The sequence below is a fragment of the Gavialis gangeticus genome, unplaced genomic scaffold (assembly GCF_001723915.1).
Source record: "Gavialis gangeticus isolate Ggan-Ray unplaced genomic scaffold, GavGan_comp1, whole genome shotgun sequence".
In the NCBI taxonomy this organism is placed as follows: domain Eukaryota; kingdom Metazoa; phylum Chordata; order Crocodylia; family Gavialidae; genus Gavialis; species Gavialis gangeticus.
Window position 1 is genome coordinate 9,492,812 of NW_017729026.1, and position 24,170 is coordinate 9,516,981.

General features: G+C 42.3%; 1 protein-coding gene across 2 annotated transcripts in view; it reads right to left on the reverse strand.

Moving 5' to 3' along the window:
* NCOA7 (nuclear receptor coactivator 7) overlaps positions 1-24,170 on the reverse strand; it is a 66,532-nt gene that overhangs the window by 14,884 nt on the left and 27,478 nt on the right. The window contains exons 2-8 of one of the 2 annotated variants that reach the window (XM_019520318.1): positions 14,734-14,813; positions 13,517-13,624; positions 13,006-13,119; positions 11,158-11,283; positions 8,595-8,779; positions 5,841-6,865; positions 4,662-4,830 (exon numbers count right to left, since the gene is read on the reverse strand). In XM_019520318.1, coding sequence (XP_019375863.1) covers positions 4,662-4,830; positions 5,841-6,865; positions 8,595-8,779; positions 11,158-11,283; positions 13,006-13,119; positions 13,517-13,624; positions 14,734-14,772 — 1,766 coding nt within the window. In that variant the 5' untranslated portion in view covers positions 14,773-14,813. Of the gene's footprint in view, positions 1-4,661; positions 4,831-5,840; positions 6,899-8,594; positions 8,780-11,157; positions 11,284-13,005; positions 13,120-13,516; positions 13,625-14,733; positions 14,814-24,170 lie in introns of both variants that reach the window. The other variant, XM_019520317.1, reaches the window with a different exon arrangement.

Consider the following 24,170-nt stretch of genomic DNA (forward strand, 5'->3'; position numbering starts at 1 on the left):
AACCTAGCATACTGCATGAACACTACTTACAACCAGAGAAAAACTGTTTTAATGGAAGTGTCAGCTTAAGTTTACAATATCTATTAGGGCTGTGCGAAATTTTGCCGGCAGTTTCATTTCTACGCTGTTTTGACTCATTTCAAGCTCAAAACAGAGAAATCAAAAACAGAGAGCTTCCAAACAGCCTCAAAACAAAACGAGGCAAGTTGAAATGTTTTGAAATTTTTTTAAACATTTCGAGTTTCAAAGCTCAAGCTGGGCTTGCCTGCAGGGAAACAGAAACAGAAACTAAGGAGAGGGAGGGAGAAAAGGGGGGGGGGGGGGAAGGACTGCTCTCATATTGACTGTGTAGCCGGCCAGTGACTATCATCCTTTCCCCAGGTCCCTTCCAACCACAGTGCTCTGGGGGAGGCATGGAAAAACTGCATAAAAAGTAGCATTGTTTGAACTGCCCTGCTTTCTGCCTTGGTGTCAGCTGAGTGAGGGCAGACCTTAACACACAAACAGCGTCACCCCCCCATGGCACAAGGTTTGCCTGTCAGCAGCTAGAGGTGCAGGGCCCCAGAACCCACACTCCCCCTGCACCTAGCTCCTTGATAGCTGGCAGGCTTCATGGCCACAACAGGGCCTAGCAGGCCTGTAGCTTTCACCCCGCTGCGCCTTAACACACAGTCACCCATGGCACAAGTTTTGCTTGTCCACAGCTTGAGGTGCATTTTCCCCCAAACCCCTACACTTATCTCCTTGAAACTTGGCAGGCTTCATTGCCTCAGCAGGGACTATCATGCCTGCAGTTTTGACCCTACTGTGGCTTAACACATACAAGTGACGTGAGTTTTTTGCTTTCAAGATTTTGAGGTGCAGTTTCCCCCAAACCCCTGCACCTCTCTCATTGAAACTTGGCAGGCTTCATGCCCTCAAAAGGGGCTACCATTCCTGCAAGTTTCATCCAAATCAGGCCATAAATGACAAAGTTACAGGCTGTTTCAAGCTTCCCCATTATAGCCTATGGCTGAAACACTGAAACAACGAAACTGTTCCGACTAAACAAAATGGAACAATGGTTTCAAAACCAAACACTGTTGCATCAAAACGTCAAAACACAAGTCGAAATGGAACGGTGTAATTTCACACGGCCCTAATATCTATCTGCCACTGAAATGCAGTCACTACAGAGGCTGGGTATCAGCACAGGGTGACCATGCATGAAATTTAGGATGGGAAACTACAAACAGAATGACTATGGACCTGTGTACCTATTGCTCCAACATTCTGGTTACGTTTTTTGAAACTTAATTTATTAGGATGCAGTGAAATGCAACACTGGTCGCTATACCTGGATTTGATGGGAAACACTGGTTTGGATTAGGGCTGAGCCAATGGGGAGTGGGGGGTAGTTTGGGGCTTTTCTTAAAAGATGTTTAGGTTTAGGAACAGTCCTAAATGCCTTCCTGTTCCAAGCTTTCCCAAACAGCAGCATAGTAATACTCACCTAACCACAGTTTCTGAATAGGCGTACTAAAATTCACCATACTTGTTTCGTTTTTCTGAAAGGCTCTTTGATAAGAAGTGAGCAGCAGCAGCAAAGATATTGCCAAATCTACAGGCATGACACTGAGAAGCAGTTCACTTTTGAAATGAGACCTTTTCCAACCAGGGAATTACTTTAAGAACAAAAAGGCTTAAACTATAAACAATGTCTTTGGCTCCTTCACTAACAAACAACATTTTCTTACTAACGCACTGCACGTAGGCAAATCATGTTTCAAGCACATGTTTATCATTGAGTAAACAATCACTGATGCTCCTAAATGCGGTACTGTGCTTTCATGCAGCTCAAAATGGAAATGCTATTTTCAGAGCAATCACTGGGTTTACATTAAGCTACAACAGGGCTACAGCCAGGGGCCACACAGTGGAAGTGAAGCCTGGGCAGCTGCTGCACCGCACATGCACATGGCTTCTGCCCCCCCCCCAGCTGTGGACATGTGTGCAGCAGGCAGAAGCCAGAAACGAAGCCCAGTGCCCCTGGCTGCTGCTGCCACAGCAGGCAGAAGCAGTGCAGATTAACCCCTTGCAGACCAGGGGCAGCCTGCAGGCTGTCAGACAGTCCTGAGCTACAGTGTCTTTCAAACACTGACATGCTTGCTCATACTTCAATCAAGAATTTTCTTAAGCTACATTTCTGAAATCACACTGGAAACAGATACTGCATTTAGCATATAGCAAGTGAATTGAAAGCGATCTTCACCTACAGTTCAAGCTGTTAGAAGTTTAACTAATGACAGCATTCCACCTGAATGAAACCTAACTAGCTGTGTCAGCAAAGCCCACACCACTGCTCTTCTTAACCAAGTCCTGTCCAAAACGTAACAGGGGAACCAGGCACGGTAAAGAAAAAAGAGAGAAGGTATGTTTCAGAAAAATTCAGAAGTCAGAAAATGTTTAAAGTTTAGGAAAACAGGATTTTTTAAAAAAACAACTGCAGCTTTAAAGAGACACCACTGATATTTAACGCACAATTTCTCCCTATATTTTGCATCTGGATAATCTCATAAAGCTGTCTTTCCGTTGCAATAATAAAGCTGTAGAAGGTTGAGGGGGCAAAAGGGCAATTATAAAAAGCAGTAGCAGCAGCAGCTGGACTAAACTGTCTCATAGCATATCCCTGAAAATACCTTCATGTTGCAAAGGTCTGTTAGTTATTCCATTCAAAATGTGTGCATGGTTAATTGGCTACATAAAAGTCTTTTCTGTTTTCCAAAAGTGTAATAAAAGAATGCAGTCAGCGATATTTGTTTGTTATCAGAGAAAATTAGAGGTGTTACCAGCAGAGTGAAAGGAAGTCAAGCAGTTTCACCAAACTGGTCTAAGGCTGCCTAAAAACAAGTTAAGAGCATGGCTCAGAGTATACCTCCCTTTGAAAAGTATAGTCTTTGCTATTTTGGCTTGGTGAAAATCCATTCATCTTTCACTTTCCACTGTATCAATTGAGATAGAATAATGCAGAGTTTTAGGTTTATCGCTGTCCATTGCCTTACACAGCATGGTTGACAGTAAGAGATTCCTGACATGCCAGATCCAGAGTCTCTTATCTGTGAGAGGAACTGAGTTGCTTCTTTTTGGCTGCATGTTATTATAATTTCTAGAGGTTCTGCAGACCCCATTCTGCCCTGTTATATTTTCAAGCAACATTACTGTCTTAACACCACATTCCTTTTCAGCTGCACAAGCCTGTGTCTTTGAAAGCAATGTACAGGTAAAAATGAGAGTCAAAGTCTGCCTTTGAAGCTGGAACTGAAACAAGTCCGTGTCAGAGCCTACATGGGCTCAGTCTGCTCTCTCACCCATAGGAGCATAGGCTCTACCCAGCTAAATCTGGGAAGGAATTGTAAAGCTAGTCACTAAAACCTAGGTAAACTGGTGCCAGACACACAAATACATGTGCTCTGCCTGTGGAAAAACAGGCAGACCTCTGGTTACCTACTGAGATATACTAAATAAAAAGGCATCATTTCTACATAACCACACCTGAAAGGCAAATGTAAGCATTGCCCTATCATATTGTGAGAAGGGGTGTTAAGCCCCAACTTGCAGTCAACCTCTCCAGGAGCGACTCTTGTTCAGTGCTGTAGTACAGGCCTTCACCTTTTTCAGGTGCAAATCATACAACTGCACTACTCAGAGACTGGGTCCTCTGTTTCAGCACCCCTTTGTCTCATCATGGGTATAAATTAATTTAGATTCCCACTACTAGAGATAGAGTGATGCACCCAGCAGCTGTTTTAAGCAACAACAGTCTAGCATTTATTAGCCAAATGAAAGACAATACATTGAGCCCTTGGTTAGAATGGAAAAGCAAAACTTCAAGGCCCTGCTGGAAGAATCACTTGCTTGGCTCTCCCAAGGCCTCCTGCCTTTCTATCTCCATCTTCCCTTCCGCAACCAGCTCCCACCAACCTGATCCTACAAGTTCCCCTTCCTGGGTTGTCTGTCATTACTGTCTAGTCAATGGTCTTTCATTGTATTGCTGAGGCAATTTTATTCATAGGGACAGATCCTAATTGTTCACTCAAACCAATCTAGACTCCCCACTGCCTGTGTGATGCCTTCCTATCCGTTATCCCGGGAAAAAAAATAACTCCTTCAGTTCTGACAGATGATAATATGGAGACACAGGTAAGCAGAATTGACCCCACTGTCCTTATGTTTAAACAAAGCCCTTCAAAAGGCCCAAAGCTTACTATTTCTCTGCAGCAGTCACACAGCTATCTTTAAAAGATTTATTCTAACAGAATAAAATTTTAAGAAGCTAATCACTCAAGTGCATCACTGTGCTGTATCAAAGCGTCTGCTGCTCATCAATACGGTTCTTTAATAATCTCTTCCCAAAATATTTACTGTACTCAAGTCTCCCTTTAACTAGAGCAATTTGTACTTTTCAAAGCAGTCTCATCCAATTCACAATCTAAGGAAGAAAAAGGCTCAATAAAAATCTTTAATTTTCTGTCAGGAACATTTCTTGATGACCCAGGGACCGGATAACTGTTTCAGCCATACAACAAGGTTAGTTTACTCAAGAGTTTTCTAGCACAGCTTGTCACCCTCTGGCATTTCTACTGTATTACAAGCATGCTTTCATATTCTGTACCACAACTTACCTTTCCCGAGGAACAGCAAACCAGTACTCTGGCTGCTTAATCTTTTTACCATACTGCTGTGCCATAGTGGTGCTCTGTGTAACAAAAGACTTTCTCATGGGCTTTCCCACTTTGATACACAGAAACATCGGAGGAGTCTTGCTTTTCTCTTCTTTTGAAGGGAGCATATCTGAACCACAGAGACAAAAGAATCAGTCTGCTTACAGTACAGCATCTGCAGCTAATTACATATGGTTCCAAATTCAATCTCTTTCTAGAAAGGGATAGTCAAGAGTACAGTAAAGCTGTTGAGTCACATTGCATCTGCTCTGGGGAAAGCACTGACAGATACCTTTTCAACTAAACAATGGTTCTCAAGGTCTGTCAGTGGACACAACTGTTTCCCAAACAAATAAGGGGAAAATCTGTTTTTTGGGGTGGGTTTGTTAATGGTTTCTGAAATCCAGGCCTGCACACAATTCTCCTTTCCCAGCAGTGTAAATCATAGATATCTCCACTGAAGTCAGTAAAATTCATTGCACTGGTTTCAGACCTGAACAGGAAAGAACTGGGTCTTTAAACTTGTGGAAAAGGTGTTACATACACACGTTACCTAAACTGGAATTTGATTTTGGGTTGGGGCCCAGGGAATGCCATATTTACAAACACCCACCTTTGCACTTCTAGTTATCACAAAAACCAATTACTCAGCAAGAATGTACTTTTGTGCCTACTCACCACTTCTTTGGAGGTCCATACAAAACATGCATGGACTGCAATGTTTTGGATTTTGCATACAGGAAACACCAAAGGTTTCAGCAAATCTGTAGAGCCTGCCTAACTAACAGTAAAATAATTTTTATACCATAGTGTGTTACATTACATACTACCTGTGGCTGACATTTTATTGCATTCTTTATGTGCAGGTCATTGTGACAAAATGCAGTCTGAAAGGAGTTTCTGAACATAAAGCATATTAACATTTTCCAAACTCAGCAGCCCAACTAATTTGAAGGGAACCTTTTTCTCCTCTACTGCTTTTTGACTGAGAGTTTCTAGGGCTGACGCTTCATATTGTAAAATGCCACTCAAACTGCATTAAGAGGACATTTATAATAGAAAGATCATTTCACAACTATCAGTAGGATGATTCTGGCTAGCTTTCATCATTCATAGCAACAAACGCATACTCTGACCTACCTTCAATTGGCGCTTGAATTTTCTGCAACAGCCACAGTCTGATTTCTGCTTTATTGTCTAACTGTGTTTCCTCGCAGGTCTTGTCCACTGGTGATACTAAGAGAGAATCCACAGACTTTTTAAAATCCTTCTCTTCTGCTGCAGCTGAGCTGACTTTTAGTGAAGACTCTTTCCTTTCAATGCAACTGGAATCAGACTCTGCACGTATAACTGTACAAAGACCATTGGCTTGGGAGTCTGAACAGTTAAGTGTGAGGTCTATGCCAACCACTTTATTATTTTCATCTTCATGCATTTTAGCTTTACGCAAATCTTCAGAAGACTGTGACCCGTCTTTGTCTTTACCAAGGTAAAATTCTATAAGTTTGTCCTTCTCTAGATCCTTCTGTGTGTCCACTGTAGTCTCCACTTTAGCTGTTGGGGAACCGGCACATTTGTTTACTTCTGGCACAACATCTTGTTTCTCGCACAGTTCTAAATCTAGGTCAGCTTTGGGTTTAACATTGTTTTTTGTTTCAGACAAATCAAGTGTCAAATGCTCCTGGACTTCTGAAACAGATTGGGTGACTTGCAACTTTGCTTTACCCATCCCCTTAGAGTCAATAGGAAAACTTTCCATTGCTCCATCCTTTCTGTCCAATTCATTATCGGTTTGAGATGGGGTCCCCACCAGTTCAACAAAATCTTCATCTCCTCCCAGAAAGGAATTTTCTTTGGTTTTGGATTCTGAAGCTTTTTCTCCCAGGGGCTCCTTTGTATGTATTTCTGCAGATCTTTCAGATGGTTTAATGGAGGTAACAGCCTTGAGAGGTTCCAGTGACTTACTCCTAACTGAAATGGTACTCTCAGGAGATTTGAGCAGTTCAAAATCAGTAGGCTTCTCCTCATCTGAAGGTTTTATTGTTTTGGCATCTAGTGCACTGGAGTCATCTCCATTCTGCTGCCTCTTCTCCTTGTTAAGGGACTTAAACTTGCTGAAAGGGTTGATATCTTTCTCAGAGGAAAGGTCTTCCCACTCTCCTGGCCTGTACAGAGGACAAAGATCCTTTGGTATGTCACTGTCAGGAGAAATGGTGGATGCAGATGGGGTGTTAAAAATAAAATGAAAACCAAACAAAATGGCAAAGAAAAAAAACTTAAATTATGTTAAAATAATTTAAGCATTAAAACAACAGAAATGGCTTCCTTCAAAATAAAATACAAGCCAACTAAAACAAGTGATATCAAAAAAGGAAGAAAATGTAGGAACTTAAAAAAGCGGAACTATGTATGCCATGTGGGTGAAGAAATGGTACATACATAACTATAAGGATCTCTCAACTACGCAGCTGGTCCAGTAAAAGATATCACAAAAAGCCTTGCCTCATAACAAATCAACAGGAATTCAATAGTTAAAAATTATGGCCCAGATCATCAACTCATGGAAAATTATAAGTTCATGGGAGTCTTCTTAACTGCACTTATTTACTGATCAGCTGAGGATCACTCCTTTTGCTACTTCTCTCCATAGATGAAGGAAGAATCGTATGTCTATGGCCATGAGCCATGATCTTTAAGTATCTGCTTCTCTAACAGGGAAGATATAAATTTTTGAAAGGCAAGCAAACCACAGAGAACCTCTACACATTAATGCACTTATACTACTTCACTACTGAATGGTAAATGTTCTTAAAAGCATTAGAGTCTCTCTTATTGCTTTTATTATTACCCTAATGCTAAAGGCTGATCATTTGAGTGCAGGGTTTCCCCAAAGACTTTAGCAACAGATAAGGCAAGCCATAAAACAACTGCTAAGTGGAAATATCTCGGAAATATAAAAACAAACAGCTCAAGATCTTTATTTGCTATTACCATATATCAAAGATGAAGAGAAGAACAACAGAGAATAAAATCTTAGAAGGCTTTCATCTCCTAGAAACCAATATGCAGTGGTGATGAGTGTGGTATAAAGACCTAGGCAAAGGAAACCCTACATAGGATTAATAATCTTCATTCAAGTTCTGGAATATGGTGGCCATTTTTTGGTGGGGGAGAGCAGAGAGAAGGTGTCTCATTTATTTGAACAGCAGTCTGTTCAGAACAGAAGAAATCTTTACCTGGAGTGTAAAGATACATTTTTTCTACAGCACACATATGAACAGCATGTATCACCCAAAGTACATTGAAGTGAAAATACCAAAAAAAAAAAGGGAAATATGTTCTGTATTTAAAAAAAATCTAAACTATCAAATTATTTTTAGTCCCTGCATAGGAGTATTCTGTGGACTGAGATCTTCTGGGTTTTGTGGGAGGTAGGAACTTAACTGCTGCTGGAACAATAAGTTTGAAATGATACCTATATCCCATCATGTCTCTCCCCAATCACAACAGTGACAATATGATCCAAATTAATTAACAGTATTATTCAATGGTCTTTCTGCCAAAATTGTGAAATATACTCCTAGAGAACTTTGAAGAAACCAACCCCTTGGGAAAAAAACTGAAAAAAAAAGTTTACATAGCATGCCTTCATTCATTTTCACCTTCCTTCTTTACTAATTTAGCTTTTATATTCATTGCCTAGTTATGGTTTACTACCATGGGAAAAGTTTCTTTCTTTGTTCATGCTTCATAGACAACAAGGAAAGCAGAGAGATGAAGATAAAAAGTATAGGTGGTTTGTATCTTCTCCTCAACCTTTTCTACCTCCTCCACTCTTTTTTTCTCTTCATTACTGGTAAGATGTAAACAAGATCAGCAAAAAACACTCCTTACGATGGCAGGGCATCTTTAATCTTCATGTGGGAGATATCATTGTAGAGCGCTATCGAGACAACCTCTTCCATGGGGCAAATGAGCCCATACTCTTCACAACCATTCTCAATTACCAGAGGATCCGACTTATGTGGGTCAAACATGATGTTGTTTGGAGTCACTATCATGACACCCCCAACTACACCCTGAAAATAAAAAGAAACAAAAAGAGTTAACACATCAGACCTATCACTGACCAGAAGACTCAAGCAATCAGTAGTACAGCATAACCTTTAGAGGCTATCTGCCAACATAATTCTCTCTCTCACTCATCTCTTTGTACAACTGTAGAGTACATGTTTTCTAAGAGACCACTTCAGCTCCCAGCTGCAGGGGGATAGATATTACAAGAACAGCAAATAAAAAGATCCCTTTCTAATACTCAAAGTTCTTGGCAGACAAGGACAGTGTCATAAAGAGGAATCAAGATACTTAATTTTCATCCCAGGTTGCTATGAACTAAAGCCGCTTATTAATTAAACAGAGAAGAAATATTTGAGTTTGTCTGTCTTGTTTGAACCTACCAGCATCCTTTAATTTTGGATACTCCACCATGATCTATTTATTTATTAGACTTATATCCCACCCTATCCAAAGAGCTCAGAGATGTTACAATAAACAAACAAGCAACTCAGCGATAGGATTCCCCAAACAAGTCGCCTGAACTTCAGAACTCCAATTCCCCCCAATCTCCACAACTATAAATTTTCCCTGAATAAACCCCCATATGGGCAACCCTCTGGCTAATCCCAACCATGATTCCCAACCACCACTACGTTAACAGCCCTGCTGCAACCTGGTAGCATGCATTTCCGTATGCACACACGTGCATGTACGCAGAGTTCTACCTATGCCAAGGTTGTCATTCCAGCAGCAATCTAACCTAGAGTTTTCCATCCCACTGATGTATTCTTCAGAAAGCCATCTGATACATGGATTTGTTGGCATACGTTACAGAGAACCAACACAGAAAGTCTAGGGAACTCATCTGTTTACCCAGCTACCAAAGGTTTTCTAATTCTTGGAAATGACTCCAGTTGTGGTTTGGATAAGATATTGAAGAAACTTTGTAGACAAACAGTAAAACTCAGAACCTCTAATCACTTGGAGGTTTTCAGACCAGACTTCCAATCTCCACACCCTAGACTGGTACTCATGGATGGCCTGTTAGCAAACTACATTCATATCCACATTTTCAGCCTGCACTAAATTCCATCACATCAGTCTGTCAGCACATGACAATTAAGTGTTAAAAAGATTGACTGAATGCCAAAAGTATTATTAAGTGAAAGGATCACTCAATCTCCAAGCCATGCTAATGAAGGACAGAAGGCAAGTGGCCAGAGGAAGGAAAATCAAGTGCTAGTGTGCGGGCTAATTGGGTTCTGCCATTCACATCCAATGGCACCTAAGTCACCGCTTGCAATGCAGAGAGTAGAACACCACATAATTATACTATATTAGGTACTTAGGCACAAGGAGAAACATTAAAAGATTAGGCTCTGCTCTATGTTATATTGACAAAGAACAAAAGCCACTTTGCATTGCTGTGGTGTGAAGAAACATATGGATCCTGAAATCAGATTTGGGCTCCAAGAAAAAAAAGATGGCATCATGTTTTGTGAAATGGAACTCAAGAACAAGCAAGCATCATACAAAAAACAAGCAAATAAACACTACTGTACTTGCGAAGCTTAAGACACTGCAATATTCTGCTAAATTTACAGAATAGCAGGCTAAACAATTTCTAAATTAGTAAAAAGTGTACATTCCATGGCCACTCAGGATCAGCAGAAACCAGACACCTGAATGTAAATGAGTAAATCTTATATAAACATTAAGACAAAGGCGGGGGGGAGGGCTAGATTGAAACAACCATCTCAATATTTATTACTGACATTAGATAACTTGAAAATCCAACAAGCAAACATCTTATACTGAAGACTTCAATGGGAATCAACAAGGATAGATAAGATAAATAAGGTAAAGATAAGATAAATAAGGGAGGATGAAGTCTCCAGGAGTGAATTGCAGATTTAAGATGATACCTTAGCCTTGTACCTTTACATTTAAAAGACTAAAAAGAGTTCAAGAGGTTGCAAATGAAATACAATGGGAAAAAAAAGTCACGTCCATTTGATAAATCCTTCACAGAACTTGTTGAGACCCAGTGAACTCGGCTCAAGTGGACAAGGAGTAGCTGAACCACGCAGATGATTTTCCTAACGAATTGGACAAGGTCCCTACCACACCCGAAAGGAAACCTTTCCAGTAAAAGTCTAAAGGAGGAGATGGGTGGGAAGGAAGAACTATCCTACCATCAAGCAGTCATTTTACTAGGTTAATTCTTTAAAAAAAAGAAACAAATACTGTGTGCTAATATACCACACATCTATATAGTATTTAATAATAAAGAACACTTCTACAAAGTGGCTGTAGAACCTACTATTAGTCTTTCATTTATCTAATATATTTCACTCTATTAAGGATCTCAAATCAAACACAAGTCCCAAGTTCTGCTTACCTTACCATCCGTGAAGTAACGACAGTTCATTTTTAAGAATTTGACAATAACTGGTTCATCCTCTTCAGAGGTAGAAGACAAGACTCTTTCGATTGGCTTGAAGGCCTTTCTTGCCAAGTCAGCATCCTTTAAAAAACAAAAGCCTCAGTGCAGAACAACAGGATGGAGAGTATATTCAGAGCCTCTCCAATTTTGGAAAATTAAATACCAAGTTTCATTAACAATTTTCCTAACGTCTTATATTGCATAACCCACTGAGTATGAGAACATTTGGATTATAACATCATAAAAGAATCTCTAAGTACAGGAGACAGGAAAAATAAGAACAACTCATTGCACGGTTTTCCAATTAGATACTTAGTCAGAGGCCCAATCCTACAATACAACCCATATGGGAAAATCCCTGTGCATAGTACAGCCCTAGTGATTTTAAAGGAATTCCTGTGGGCACAGGAGTCCTTCATATGGATCAGCTTGTAGAGGAGTGAGGCTTAACATTTTGAGTGATTTCTCAGATTTGCATGTGGAAGAAATTAGCTGCTTCAAGGCTGCCACAGAAGTTTCTAAACTCCTTGAAGCAACTTGCTCAAAACCTGATGAGTCAACACAGCCCGTCATCATTCCAAGGTAAAAGAAATGAGAACAATCCCATTTATCATGTTGGAACCATCCACAGAAAGCCTTAACACCAGAGGCCTGGTAAACTAGCAGCATCCAATGAAATAAGCTGCTCCTTATGAAAGCCTATACCTCCCTGATTTAGTTAGTCTGTAAGGTGCAAATTTACCTGCCTTCTGTTTCACTTCAGACTAACATGGCTACATATCTCTTCCCACTCTTTGTAGCCAACAACAATCCTAACTATATCTTTAAAAGAGTAAACTAGCAGGCTGTACAAACAGAAAAATGTATATGCAGGTTTTTGTATGTGCATTCGAATCTGCCAAGCAGAATCGGGTCACAAAATCATTGGACGCAGGTGTCACGGTAGATGTAGTCTTTCTGGACTTTAGGAAGGCCTTTTACACTGTTTCCCACCCCATTCTCATTAAAAAAAACTAGGTGACTGTGGCATTAATGCCTACACAGTCAGATGGGTCACAAATTGGCTGAGGGGCTGCACCCAGAGTGCTGGTGGACGCGTCATATTTGACCTGGAAGGATGTGGACAGTGGGGTCACCCAGGGGTCGGTCCTCGGGCCCGCACTGTTTAATCTCTTTATTAGCAACTTGGACAAGGGCATGAAAAGCACCCTGTTCAAATTTGCTGATGACACCAAGATCTGGGGTGAGGTGGGCATGCTAGAAGGGAGGGACAGGATACAGCTGGACCTGGACAGGTTACAGGGGTGGGCGAATGAGAATAGGATGGGATTCAATACTGACAAGTGCAAAGTACTGCACTTAGGCAGTAAGAACAAGCATGCATCCACAGATGCATCACAAGCAGGGCCAAGGAGGTGATCCTTCCCCTCTATGTGACACTGGTCAGGCCACAGTTGGAGTACTGTATCCAGTTCTGGGCGCCCCACTTTAGCAGAGATGTGGCCAGCATGAAGGAAGTCCAGAGGAGGGCCACTTGCATGATCCAGGGACAGCAGGGCAGGCCCTACGAGGAAAGGCTACATGACCTGAACACTTAGGGCTTAATCCAATTCCTACTGGAGTTGGTGGGAGTCTGATAGAGCCCTTGATGGTCAACAGTTCTCTCAGCAATGAGGAATCAGGGTGGTGAGTTGGAAATGGTTGCAGACCCTGACTGCAATCTCATCCCACAAACCATCCTCAGAACTAGCAGGTAGAACAGGGTTCTGTAAATATAAGAACAAACAAAAAAAAGTTACTTACAGGAAGTTTATCATATTCGGCATCCGATGAGGAAGGAGAAACAGGGGCACCAGGACTGGAAGAAGGAAAACTAGCAGCACTGAAATGGTGGTCAGTATCAGGTACATATAGAACCTGTTCAAAGGGTATAGTAGATGCAAATAATTTATTTTAAAAGCATTTCCATACGAAAGAAAAACAAAGAGACAGGTTATATAAAAACTCTGGCCATCATCCTGCAATGGAATCCATGTTGGAACTAGGGATGTGAAAGGTTAAACGTTTAACCCTTCACATATTGATTTCATATTTACATATTGATTTAATATATTTAATTCCTTCAAAAACAGTTAACGTTGTCTGTCTTAGAGAAAGCCTGACCCTGCAGTGAGATTTGTTTTTTTATCCTACAGTTACATTACACAGCTGTCGTTCACAGTCCTACCCAATTCCCTAAACAGAGGAAAAAAGCACCTCTTAAATATAGAGCAACGACTCAGAATTTCAGAAGTATTCAAAACTTAAGATTTACCTGTCCTGGAACAATTGTGTGTGTGAACAGTTTATTGAGTTCCACAAGTTTGTTTGGAGTAATGTTAAACTTCAGTGCTATGCTATTTAGGGTGTCCTGAATTCCAGCCTGAAGAACAAAAGGTTACAGTTTAAGGTATGGCAGTGATCAAATATCAGAAAAGTACAACTGAAATAAACTTTATTTAGTACATCATTTCTAAGGGATTGACATAATGTTCCAATATATTTGCTGTTTCATAGTCTACTTTTCCATAAATGACAATTAAAAAGCAGTGTCTTTGCGTTTAACAATTCCTCTGCAATAGAAAGTATGATAAACAGAACAGTTAAAATCTGTCTCATTTTTTCAGAAAACTTAGTTAAAACATCCTTTTAATTAAATCAGCATCCCAATTAGAATTGGTTTGGGAAAAAGCGGTGAGCATATTACATACACACACACACCAAACTATAATTCTGTGTAAGCTTGATATTCACTGTTCTCTAAGCCATCCCAGCCGTGAAAAGTCTAAGCCTATTCTCAACTGATACACTGAAAATGCAGTGTACTGGCACCCACGTGCAAGTCGGGTCAAGAGTTCCTCCTGTGTGCAAAAGATAAGGACATCAGAGGCTTTTATAATGCAGCTAATTTCTGGTACAAAGGCAGCACAGATCTTCAGCATTCCAAATAGAAAAGAGGAATCGCACAACCAGCTCAGAGTCCAAAGATAGTCCTGCTGTAGGGCTTAAACCAATGAGTCTCAACCAGGGTGCCACAGCACCCTGGGGTGCCTTCAGATCTTTTCAAGTGGCATGCAATGTTCCCACCATTAGCTGTACAAAGACAATTCGCAAGACTAACCCAGAGATTCCAAAAAGGTATCCATAGTGTTAAAAACATTCTGACCTGGTGTGATGTTTCCAAGTTCTTTGCAACAGAAGAACTGCTCTATTATTTTTCTTTAGTAAAAAAGAGGGAAAACTAAGAGATGGCATTTTCCAAGGGGTGCCTCGAACCTAACAAGGTTGAGAACCACTGGCTTAAACTATACTGCATGGGACAAACTATTAAATGGTCATTCTGTGGCAGTGAAAATATACAGGACAGGAATGCCTATGCATTATACATTAGAAAAAAAGAAGTGATGTCTACAGTATTTGACTGATTTTCTATCAGCTTCAGTCTTATTTGTTAAACAATATTACTGATGACCTAACTACACAAGTACTTACAGTATATTCCACAGTACCATGGGGTTTCTGAGAAACCATTTTTTTCTCTTTCTTTTCATTGGTTTTGTTTTGATTGTCATCTGGGAAAGAAACCAAAAATTATTTAAAATTAACTGACTTTCAAGCCACTAGTCTGCCAATATTTCAAGTGAAAAGATTTAAGTGGATGTAAACTATACTTGTGACCAAATCATGTACAACAGTAACAGCTCAAATACAGACCCACGTTAAGCCCTGGAAATTGAACACATGGCCAAAAAGAATAATCAATGTTGGTAGATTCCAATTAACAAGTTAAAATCTCTTAACATTATCTCCCTAGCACTGCTAAAAAAAGCCTTTGAGGGAGTTCTGTCAATCAACAAAGATCAGATTAGATGTTAGATAAAGTACATGCACATTTTTGACCTACACAACTAGAAGGAAAGAGTATGTGGTTATATCAACTGTTTATGCATCTGTAGGATGAGGAACGACTGGAATATTAAATTAAAAATCTAGATCAGTACTACTCAGTATATCAATGCATTTTAATCCTCAAGGCAGACAAGGTTCTTTGGGTAAATCTGATATCTTTCATTAAACCAACTCAAATAGTTGGAAAAATTCTTCTCTGCAAGCTTTTGGGTATAAATACCCTTCGTCAGGCTGAGGAAGCATCTGCAGCTAGTCTGTGCTCTTCCTGGTTGGGATGAATAGTAAAGAAACCAGAGGCTGATATGCATGCAAGATTCTGGCTTCTTTACTATTCATTCCATCCAGGAAGAGCACAGACCAACCACAAATGCTTCCTCAGCCTGACTAAGGGTATTTAACCCAAAAGCTTGCAAAGAAGAATTTTTCCAACTATTTGAGCTCGTCTAATAAAAGATCAGATTTACCCAAAGAACCTTGTCTGCTTATGTCCTTAGACCAACACAGCTACAACCTATGCCCCTATTTTAAACCTCAAAGTACTCGTCATCTAAGGCCCCCGCAAACACAGTGCTGGTACATGGTAGCATGGTATATAAATGCTTGTGTAATCAGAGCCACAATTCTCCACACTAAATGTTAAGTAGGTTAGCAGTAGTACCCTCCTCTTTGCACCATGTAAGCAACAGACCCAAGGTCTGAGAAAGAGGAAAAGCAGAGCTGGAAGTAGAACTCTAGTACCGTAGCTGCCCAACCATCAGCTAGATGTGTGGAGTTCTCAATGACTTCAAGATAAAGTACAGTATATAAGTAACTTCTACTGATATCTAGTGTAAACTGTCTCTGCTCTTTTCCCAGGCCTAAGGGAGGAGCGTTTGTGCCTGAAAGCTAGTCTAGCCTTTCTTCCATCTATACAGCTGATCTAATAAAAGAGACTGCCAAACAAATCTTGCTTCAAGATAACTGTGTAAGTGCACTTTTGAGCTCCATTAGGCTCTGATCCTATTAGAGTGTGCCCCTACAAACAAGGCCTACTGGAGTCAGCAGGACTCAGCATGTGCTGACCCCATACAAGAGCAGAACACTGAACTTGTAAACAAACATTTCCACCTTTTAACCACCTGGTTCAAGGATTCATTTGAAAAAATAAAGCTGAACCTCAGCATGACAGAGTGAAACAGTCAGGCAAACATTTCAGCTATTTCAGAGATAAACCCTATACCCAAACAAAGATAAACCCACCTAAAGACACATACAGATCCATGATAAGAGAATGGCATAGATTGTAAAAGCACTGATGGTGTTATGACATTCCTTCCCAATCTACGTTCATGGGGGACAGCTAAGAACAAATACAACCAACCCAACATGAAAAAAAGTGTGTGAAGGGGCCTCATCTTTGCTTGCAAAACCACCATTTTCAAAGGGAGTTTGGGGTGTGAAGAACAGCCCAAGGAGAACACGAGGCCAACAATGGTCAACTTCTACACTAAGCTACCATAGTCAGTCTCCAGGCATGTTAGAACATAAGAAGTGCCATGGTACTGTGTCAGATCAGAGGTCCATCTTGCCACGGTTTATAGCACTGTGATGGACCTAAGCCCATGATCTTTCAGCACATCAAATAGGCTTGTGGTTGCTGAAAGGCCAAGTGGACATGGTTTGACCAGGGTTTTTTCCACTGTCCCTCTCTCCTTTGCAACCATGCAGCATTTGAGGTCCAGGAAGTTACGATTCAGAGGCTGTGCCCCTAACTCCCATGCTCACTAGCTAGTAGCTACCAGACCAAGCAGGAGGCTCTGGCTGCGGGGAACCTAGGCGAGTGAGCAGTTGTTTTCCTTTCACTCGTCTACTCAAGTCTCCAGGCAGGTCTCACTGGTCAGCGTCCACAGGCTCCTTGACTCATTCACAACACAATCGGCTTAGGCTGGTGTGCTCTGCTAGGTGTCTCCTTCCAGCTCTCTTATCAACCTTTTCTGTTTATTTGTCCCAAGAAATCTGCTGGAAGAGCCCGTAACTGGCTTCCCTTATTAAGGGAGGCTTGTAGTTTCTCACTGGTCACTGGCCCACACCTTTCCTTTGGCCTATCAAATAGGCCTGCATCACACCATGGCTGTGTCCAGCGGGAACCAGCTATATGATGTTTGGTTGCAAACCTCCTGTCCCTTGCTATGAAAAGAGAAGTCAAGACAGGCCCAGGCCCAGGCCCACTGGAAAACTATTTCAAGCTTGTGCCATCCTCCCCGCTCCCCTCCCCCCAGACCAGGGCCCAGCAGAAGGCATGGGCTACACCAAAGCCCCCCTACCTAGCACGAGGTAAGGCTGCCTGCAGTCGAGGCACCAGGAGAGGTGCTTTGGCATGTCATCCAGCAGGCTGCCTTTGGGCCTTGAGCTGCCAGGATCGCGGGCTATGGCTTCGGGCAAGGACTCGCAGCTGTCCCCATGGGCGGAGCTGTACCCAGAAGATGACGCCACCTCCTCGCTGTTCGGGCTGCTGCAGGCCTGGGGCCTGAGGCCTGTGGCAGGAGATGGGCAGCGAGTGCAGCAGGCGCCTGGACCGTGCATGCAGCAGCAGTGCTCCGCTGCAAACATCCTCAGCACAGGAGACGGGGAAATCTAGTCACATGCACAGGACCAGAAATGCAGCAAAGCCAGGCTGGCCCCTTGCCTGGCACAGCCCCCCCTCCACCTCAAGGTCCTGCTGTCGTCTAGACAGGGTACATCTCTCTCCCCCTGCAAATGGCCTCCCCCTTCACTGAGCTCCAGGGAGATCCCTCCTCCCTGCAGCAGGGATCCACCACCCACACTTGCAGGACTGGAGCACCCTGAGCTGCTCTGCAGGTTAATGCTGCTATTTCAAGCAGCTGCAGCTATCCCTCTTGCTCTCCCTCTGCTCATCCACAGCAGCAGCAGTGTTTACAGAGTGGGGAGCAGCTCCAGGTAGAGGCAGCGAGTGCAACCCACGCATGCACCACCCCCAGCCCCAGCCCACCAAGAAGCTAGAACAAAGAAGCGAGTGGAGCCTCCCCCCTGCCCCTCCTTCCCCCCTGCGGCACATACTGCACGTCAAGCCCCAGCAGCCTGAGAGTTCCCCAGTCCTCCCACACGGGCCCCCTTGCTGGGGAATGTGCTGTGTTACCTCACGCCAAGAGCCAGAGGCAGCTACAAACCCTCCCAGCCCCCTTTCCTGGCTGTTTGAACAACCTTCTCAGCCCACCCACTGCAAGAGATTGTGAGGCAGCCCAGCCCCTCCTTGGTCACAGGTTCCTTTCTTCCCCCACACCCACACACATCCCCATTAGCAATGCTGCTTGAGGACGGGCACAGGAAAGGTGATCATATCCCCACTTCATCTAAAGGACATCTCGGATGTGACAAGCCCAGAGACCAGTTCCTTCTGCTTTTCATGTCCAGGCAGCAGTTGGGCATTTGCCCACGCTGGGCTTAGAAATGATTTTCGGGAGAGGTTAGTGCATTGCCACCAGGTGCTGTGGAAGCTCACTGTTCAGCCAGATTCGAAAAGAAGAAGAAAAAAAAAAAAAAAAGAAAGATTGAAGCAGTTCTTGGAGGAAAGGGGCATCAGTAGCTGTTGAGGATGGGAGTTAGGATACAGCCTCTGAATCAGGTTTTTATAAACTTTAAAGGCTGGAGGCTGCACATGAGAGACAACAGTAGGGGAAAAAATTAGAAAAAAAATCCGATCATACCCAGTTCACTCTCCTTTTCAACATCCATTCTCTGCCACTGCATGGCAGGAGACTGGACCAATAGTCTAGCTCAGTAAATGGCAGTTCTCATGTTTTTATGTAATAAACCACAGTAATTACAAGATGTAAAACAAGTAACTAAAAAAACCCAAAGAAACAACAACAACAAAAACAATTTCAGAGAGGCCTGAACCAGGTCTTATTTTCTTTGAAAGATTACATTAAGGGAAGAGGTATTACCCAATCATGTGGGGCTGATTTACACATTCTCTATCTTGCTCTGGTTAGCTGGAGCACAAGTAATTACCTACTTTAAGAGAAGGACTCTCAGACTTTGTCAAAGTGTGGACCATAGTTTAGGTCCAGAAAGACTTTAGGCATCTACAAAAAGACTGTAGATGCTCATGACCATAATGGTGATATACCTTCCATGCTTACCCAACCTCACTGAGCAGCTGCCTATCTATGGCAGTACCTAGATCAGGGGTGGGCAAAATATGGCCTGTGGGGCCCCTAAAGAATTTAGAAAATTAGTATTTATTTGCCTCTGGCTGCCTGTCATGCAGTGCTCAATGGCTTGCCAACTCAGTAAGTGGCCCTCCACCCGAAATAATTGCCCACCCCTGACCTAGATTGTCCAGAAGACCCCTTAGCACCTGCAGTACTGCTTTGAGGACACATCCAGAGATGCCTTCTTCTGTACAGCTTTGTGCCTGGTTCCTACTAGGTTCTGGATGGAGCTAGGCACTCAACCTGTATGTAGACAGTGGTTTTCAAGTTGGAGGGCCAAGTGCAGGGAGATTGAATAGGTGAATTCTGAGCCCATGTAACAAAAACAACTGCTCTGAGTTGCACATAAAACACAGCAGACATGTCCACCTTCATTCAACAACACAAGTGGAGGAGGAGGTAGAGGTTGTGGCAGTATGTGGCTCCCATATAACAGTCTGGTGGCTACAGCATTTACCTGGGAAATACGAGATCTGGCTTACATGCCCTCCTCAGCCTGAGTGGGCTCAAAGTACATCTCCAAAAGGGCGTTCTAGCTACCAGACTATAGACTAGTCTTGTAGAGGGTGAAGGGACTCTCTCTACCCTTCTTGGTGAAGTCGGACCATCATGTATTAAAGAATGCAAGATTCACAGGCCCAGAAGCAAGCAAGAGGGAGCCTGATTCTGTATCCCAGTGGAGCTCAACCTTTTAGCATGGTTTCATAGTTGGTAGGGTCAGAAGGGACCTGAGCAGATCATCAAGTCCAACCCCCTGCCATGGCAGGAAAGAGTACTTGGGTCAAATGATCCCAGCAAGGTGTTCGTCTAGCCAGTTTGTGGTGGGCCAGGTGTTTGGGATTCAGCCATACCATGGGCCTCCAGCAGGAAAGCAGGGGAGGGAGGTGGTTGTCAATGTTGGGGTGGGATGGGGGGGCAAGGGTATTGGGAAGGGGAGACCCTTGCACCTTGAGGCTACAACAGTCATCAGATTAAAAAAAAACAAACCAAACAGTGATAATCCTGAGAGCAGGGACTTGAACCCAGGATTCCCTTCTCCCAGATCAGAGCCTCAACAACTGTGAAGTCAGGCTTTCCCTTGTTTACTTCCCTTTTCACTTGCTCACTCCATTCAAAAAATCCTTGGAGGTACCTACCCTCCAGAGTTGGCTTTAGGCTTTGGATCCCAAGTGGACGGAGATGGTTCCTTTGTCACTCTGAGTCACGTACTCAAACTCCAAAGAAGAGGTCTGCGTTATTTCAGTGTTTCCTATTGGCTCACACTTGCTCTAAGCAGCTCCCTACTCCCTACTAGGCAGGATTCTTAAGACTGTTTTTTTTTGAGACACCTACCTCTTCCCATGCATGGCATAGGGACCTGGGGGAAACCTAATTCCGGCCTTTGAATTCTACTTCTCTCCATTCCAGTGCCAAAAGTTGAGGTACTGCAGCACCTACCCTGTAGGCACCCAAGTTCTTTGTTGGATGCAGCCTTCAGAGATTGAGAATGATAAAGTGAAGTGGTTCATGAGACAGGCCACCTCAACCACGTTCACCACAAATTCACAATTGCCAAATCCATCTGCAACATTAAGGAGAACCAGCTCTCTACTGTGACTGATCTTGTGGTGGTCCATGCCCATCTATTAGAAGACCAGTTAAGGTTTGTAGACTGCTTTTTGACAGTACTGGTCACTGTACTCAGGCAGTGGGCTTTCCTAGATTAAATAAAAAAAATTAATCATTTTGAAGAATCCTTACAGAGTTCAATTAATTCTTGATTAAATGAGTTTTGAAATTTGTTGGCTTAGTGGATTTAAAGTTACATATCAAGGTATTTCCCAATGGACTCCAAAGGATTTCTACAGCTTTGCAGAAGTAGCACTTCAGGAATTGTGCAAGTAGATGCAGGAATTTTTTTTTGCTTGTGGTTACTGTAGGTTTGGCAACAGCCTCTTGGCCCCTGGTTTAACTTTGTCCCCTTGATGGGAATGTGCAATTGGTCAAAAAAAAGAAACCCATTTGAAAAAAAAAAGGGTGGGGGAAGGAAGAGAGGTCTGGAAAGAGGTTAAAAAATCAGGGTACACTGGTCCACTTTTGCTGGATCAAAGTCATGTTTGACAATATATCAGGTTGCTTGCAAAATATGGGAGGCTGGTGATAAAAAGTAGGGTGAGCCTTATAATGTATGGACATGTATTGTACAGTCCAAAAAACAAGAGTCCTGTGAAGAAAGGAGTTACACACTCATCCCTTCTGCCTACCTCTGCTAAATGTTCAAGGTTAAAGATCACATGAACATTAAGGATCCTATAAAATTTATAAAGAACATGGGACACCAGGGATATTTTGCTTAAGAATCTCTCTTGTAATAAAAAGGTTCCTATGACTTCAGGTTGCTCTATGCTTAAAAGTCAAGAGTAAAACTATATTGGTGAAGGATATGGTTCTTTTTTGAAACTCAAAAGGCTGCATTCCCCATGAACGCATATGTGTGGCACCACAAACCACAAGCAGGCATTCGCCACATTGCTAATTTGCAGTGCAGCAGGCTTTTTTGACACCAGCAGATCCTGGCGCCACGAAAAAAAAACCCAAAAAAACCCCACGCATCAGAAAAAAGCGGGCAAGCATACATGGTGACATCATGCACTGTCCAAAACCAAAGCATGGCCAGCCAGAGCCACGCTCCAGCTGCTGGCCAGGCTCCATGCACCCAGATTGCTGCTGCTGAAAGCCCATGATGCTCCCAGGACCCTGCGTAAGGCTGCTAGGGCCAGCCCAGGTGCAACCCAGGGCAGCTTGCCACACACCAGAGAACATGTACAGGGACATTCCCCAGGGACAAGCAGCAGCAGCACAAATATGCTGCTGCTGCTTGTCCCTGGGGAATGCATGTTCCTGTTCATGGGGACGTGCTCAGAGTCATATCTGCATAATGGTGCCTTTCTATACAGAAATAAGCTTCACGGGTATAAATACTTTTTACACTGGCATCACCATGTCCACACTAGTAGGACCATACTACATCTTGTATATATAGACAAGCCATCAGAATCTGTATGTGAACTATGGCACGGTGTATAGTAGCAACTATATGTGTCAGACTCCAAGCTGGATAGCTCTCAGAGATCAGCTAATACTGTCCTTCTAAAACACCCTTCTTTAGTCCCCTATTCTATGGTTGTTTTTTATGTTGACCAGTTCCATCTCATTTCCTTCAGCAACCACAACTGTATTATCTCCTGTTAATCTTAGCCCCTCAGGGCAGGAATTGTCTTTGTTATGTGTGGGGTGCCTAGCACAATGGGACATGTGTTTAGGGCCCCTAGGCACTGCAACCATATACAACAATAAATCAGTAATATTTTCAAATCTACTATACATTTATCAATCTTTGAAGCTCCTTTCCTTCCCCAGCCCACAATCTCTCACCAGCAGAATCTCAGAACCAGCTGCTTTAAAAGAATCAGACAAGTCAGCCCATCCGCCTGCCTATTTACTGGATAGAGGGTCCTGGCCTCATAACTCAAATATCCTGTTGTGAAAAACATGTAATGCATTCCAATTCTAATTTACATCACCATTAATATATTTAATTAGAAGTCCCAAAACAATTTTTTGTCTGTTGCAACAGAGAAAAAATTAACTAGATTCCTGTTTCTAATGTAAAAGACTAATGACTGAAGATGCAGAGGAAAGTTTGCAAAAATTTGACAGTCGGTGACTAAAAACAAACTGGTTCAGACAAAAAAAAAGCACTATCAAGATTAATAAACTCAAAATTGTACCCAATAGCATTTCTTTCTTTGTATCAAGTACCTATTTACAAACATATATATTCTTTCCAAGTGAGACACATATAGCATATGAAAATGCACACTTCACATAAACACGAGGAATGTTAAAGTAACCTTTCACCTATAAGATGGAAATTTCCAAGCCGAGTCAGTTCCACCCCTTCTGACCCAATTCTAAAAACATAAATGTTTCCAGATTGCCTTGTTTGCAAGAAAAGATAGGGGCATGTGTCATAAAGATGTCCCAATTTATTTTTTATTATTGTTGATAAATGAGGGGTGAGTGACTGATGCTTTATCGTTAGTGTATTTGCAATTAAATTTTTTTCAATAGAATTTCAGGGTAATTTATGTAAGTGATAATAGATGGCAGTTCAAAGCATTTACTACCTGAATAAGGCCTTGTTATTTTTGTTAAAAGTGATCTTACCTTTTTCATGTTTTGGTATGTTTGAGGTCTCATGAACTTTCAGCAAATGTAGATGTAGCACAATATATTTTGAAACTAATCTTTTAAGTTAGGACTTTCCCTCAAAATTTACACAAGCCTAAAATGACATAAAATTAATCTTTCCAGGTTAGGCTCTCAGAATCTGAAGCAAGCTTCCCACCTGATTTGCCTGAAGACCAAGAAAGAAGCACTACAAGATATGGTTGGCAATTCTAGCTTACTCTAAGAATCCAGGTAAGAGCTGAGAGCCTTGCCACTAGGGAAAACACAGCCATTTGAGGGAAGACTGCGGGTCCAAGATCCTGATACAGATCACCACTGGGCAAGAAATCACAACAAGATTGACAAGCAAGGCTACACCAGACCTTTGGCCACTCTTCCTGCTAGCTCCAGAGGGGGTCCCTAATACCTGTAACTATTAGCTACAGCTAATAGCTCCTAAGAGCAATTCAGAAACTATCAAGACAAAGAATTTGTGAACCGTCTCATCTCACACATCTTATTTCTCCCCTTCTTCCTTTTTCTGTCTTTTGTTTTCATTGACTGGGAGATGTCCTGGCTTTTTTTTTTTTTTTT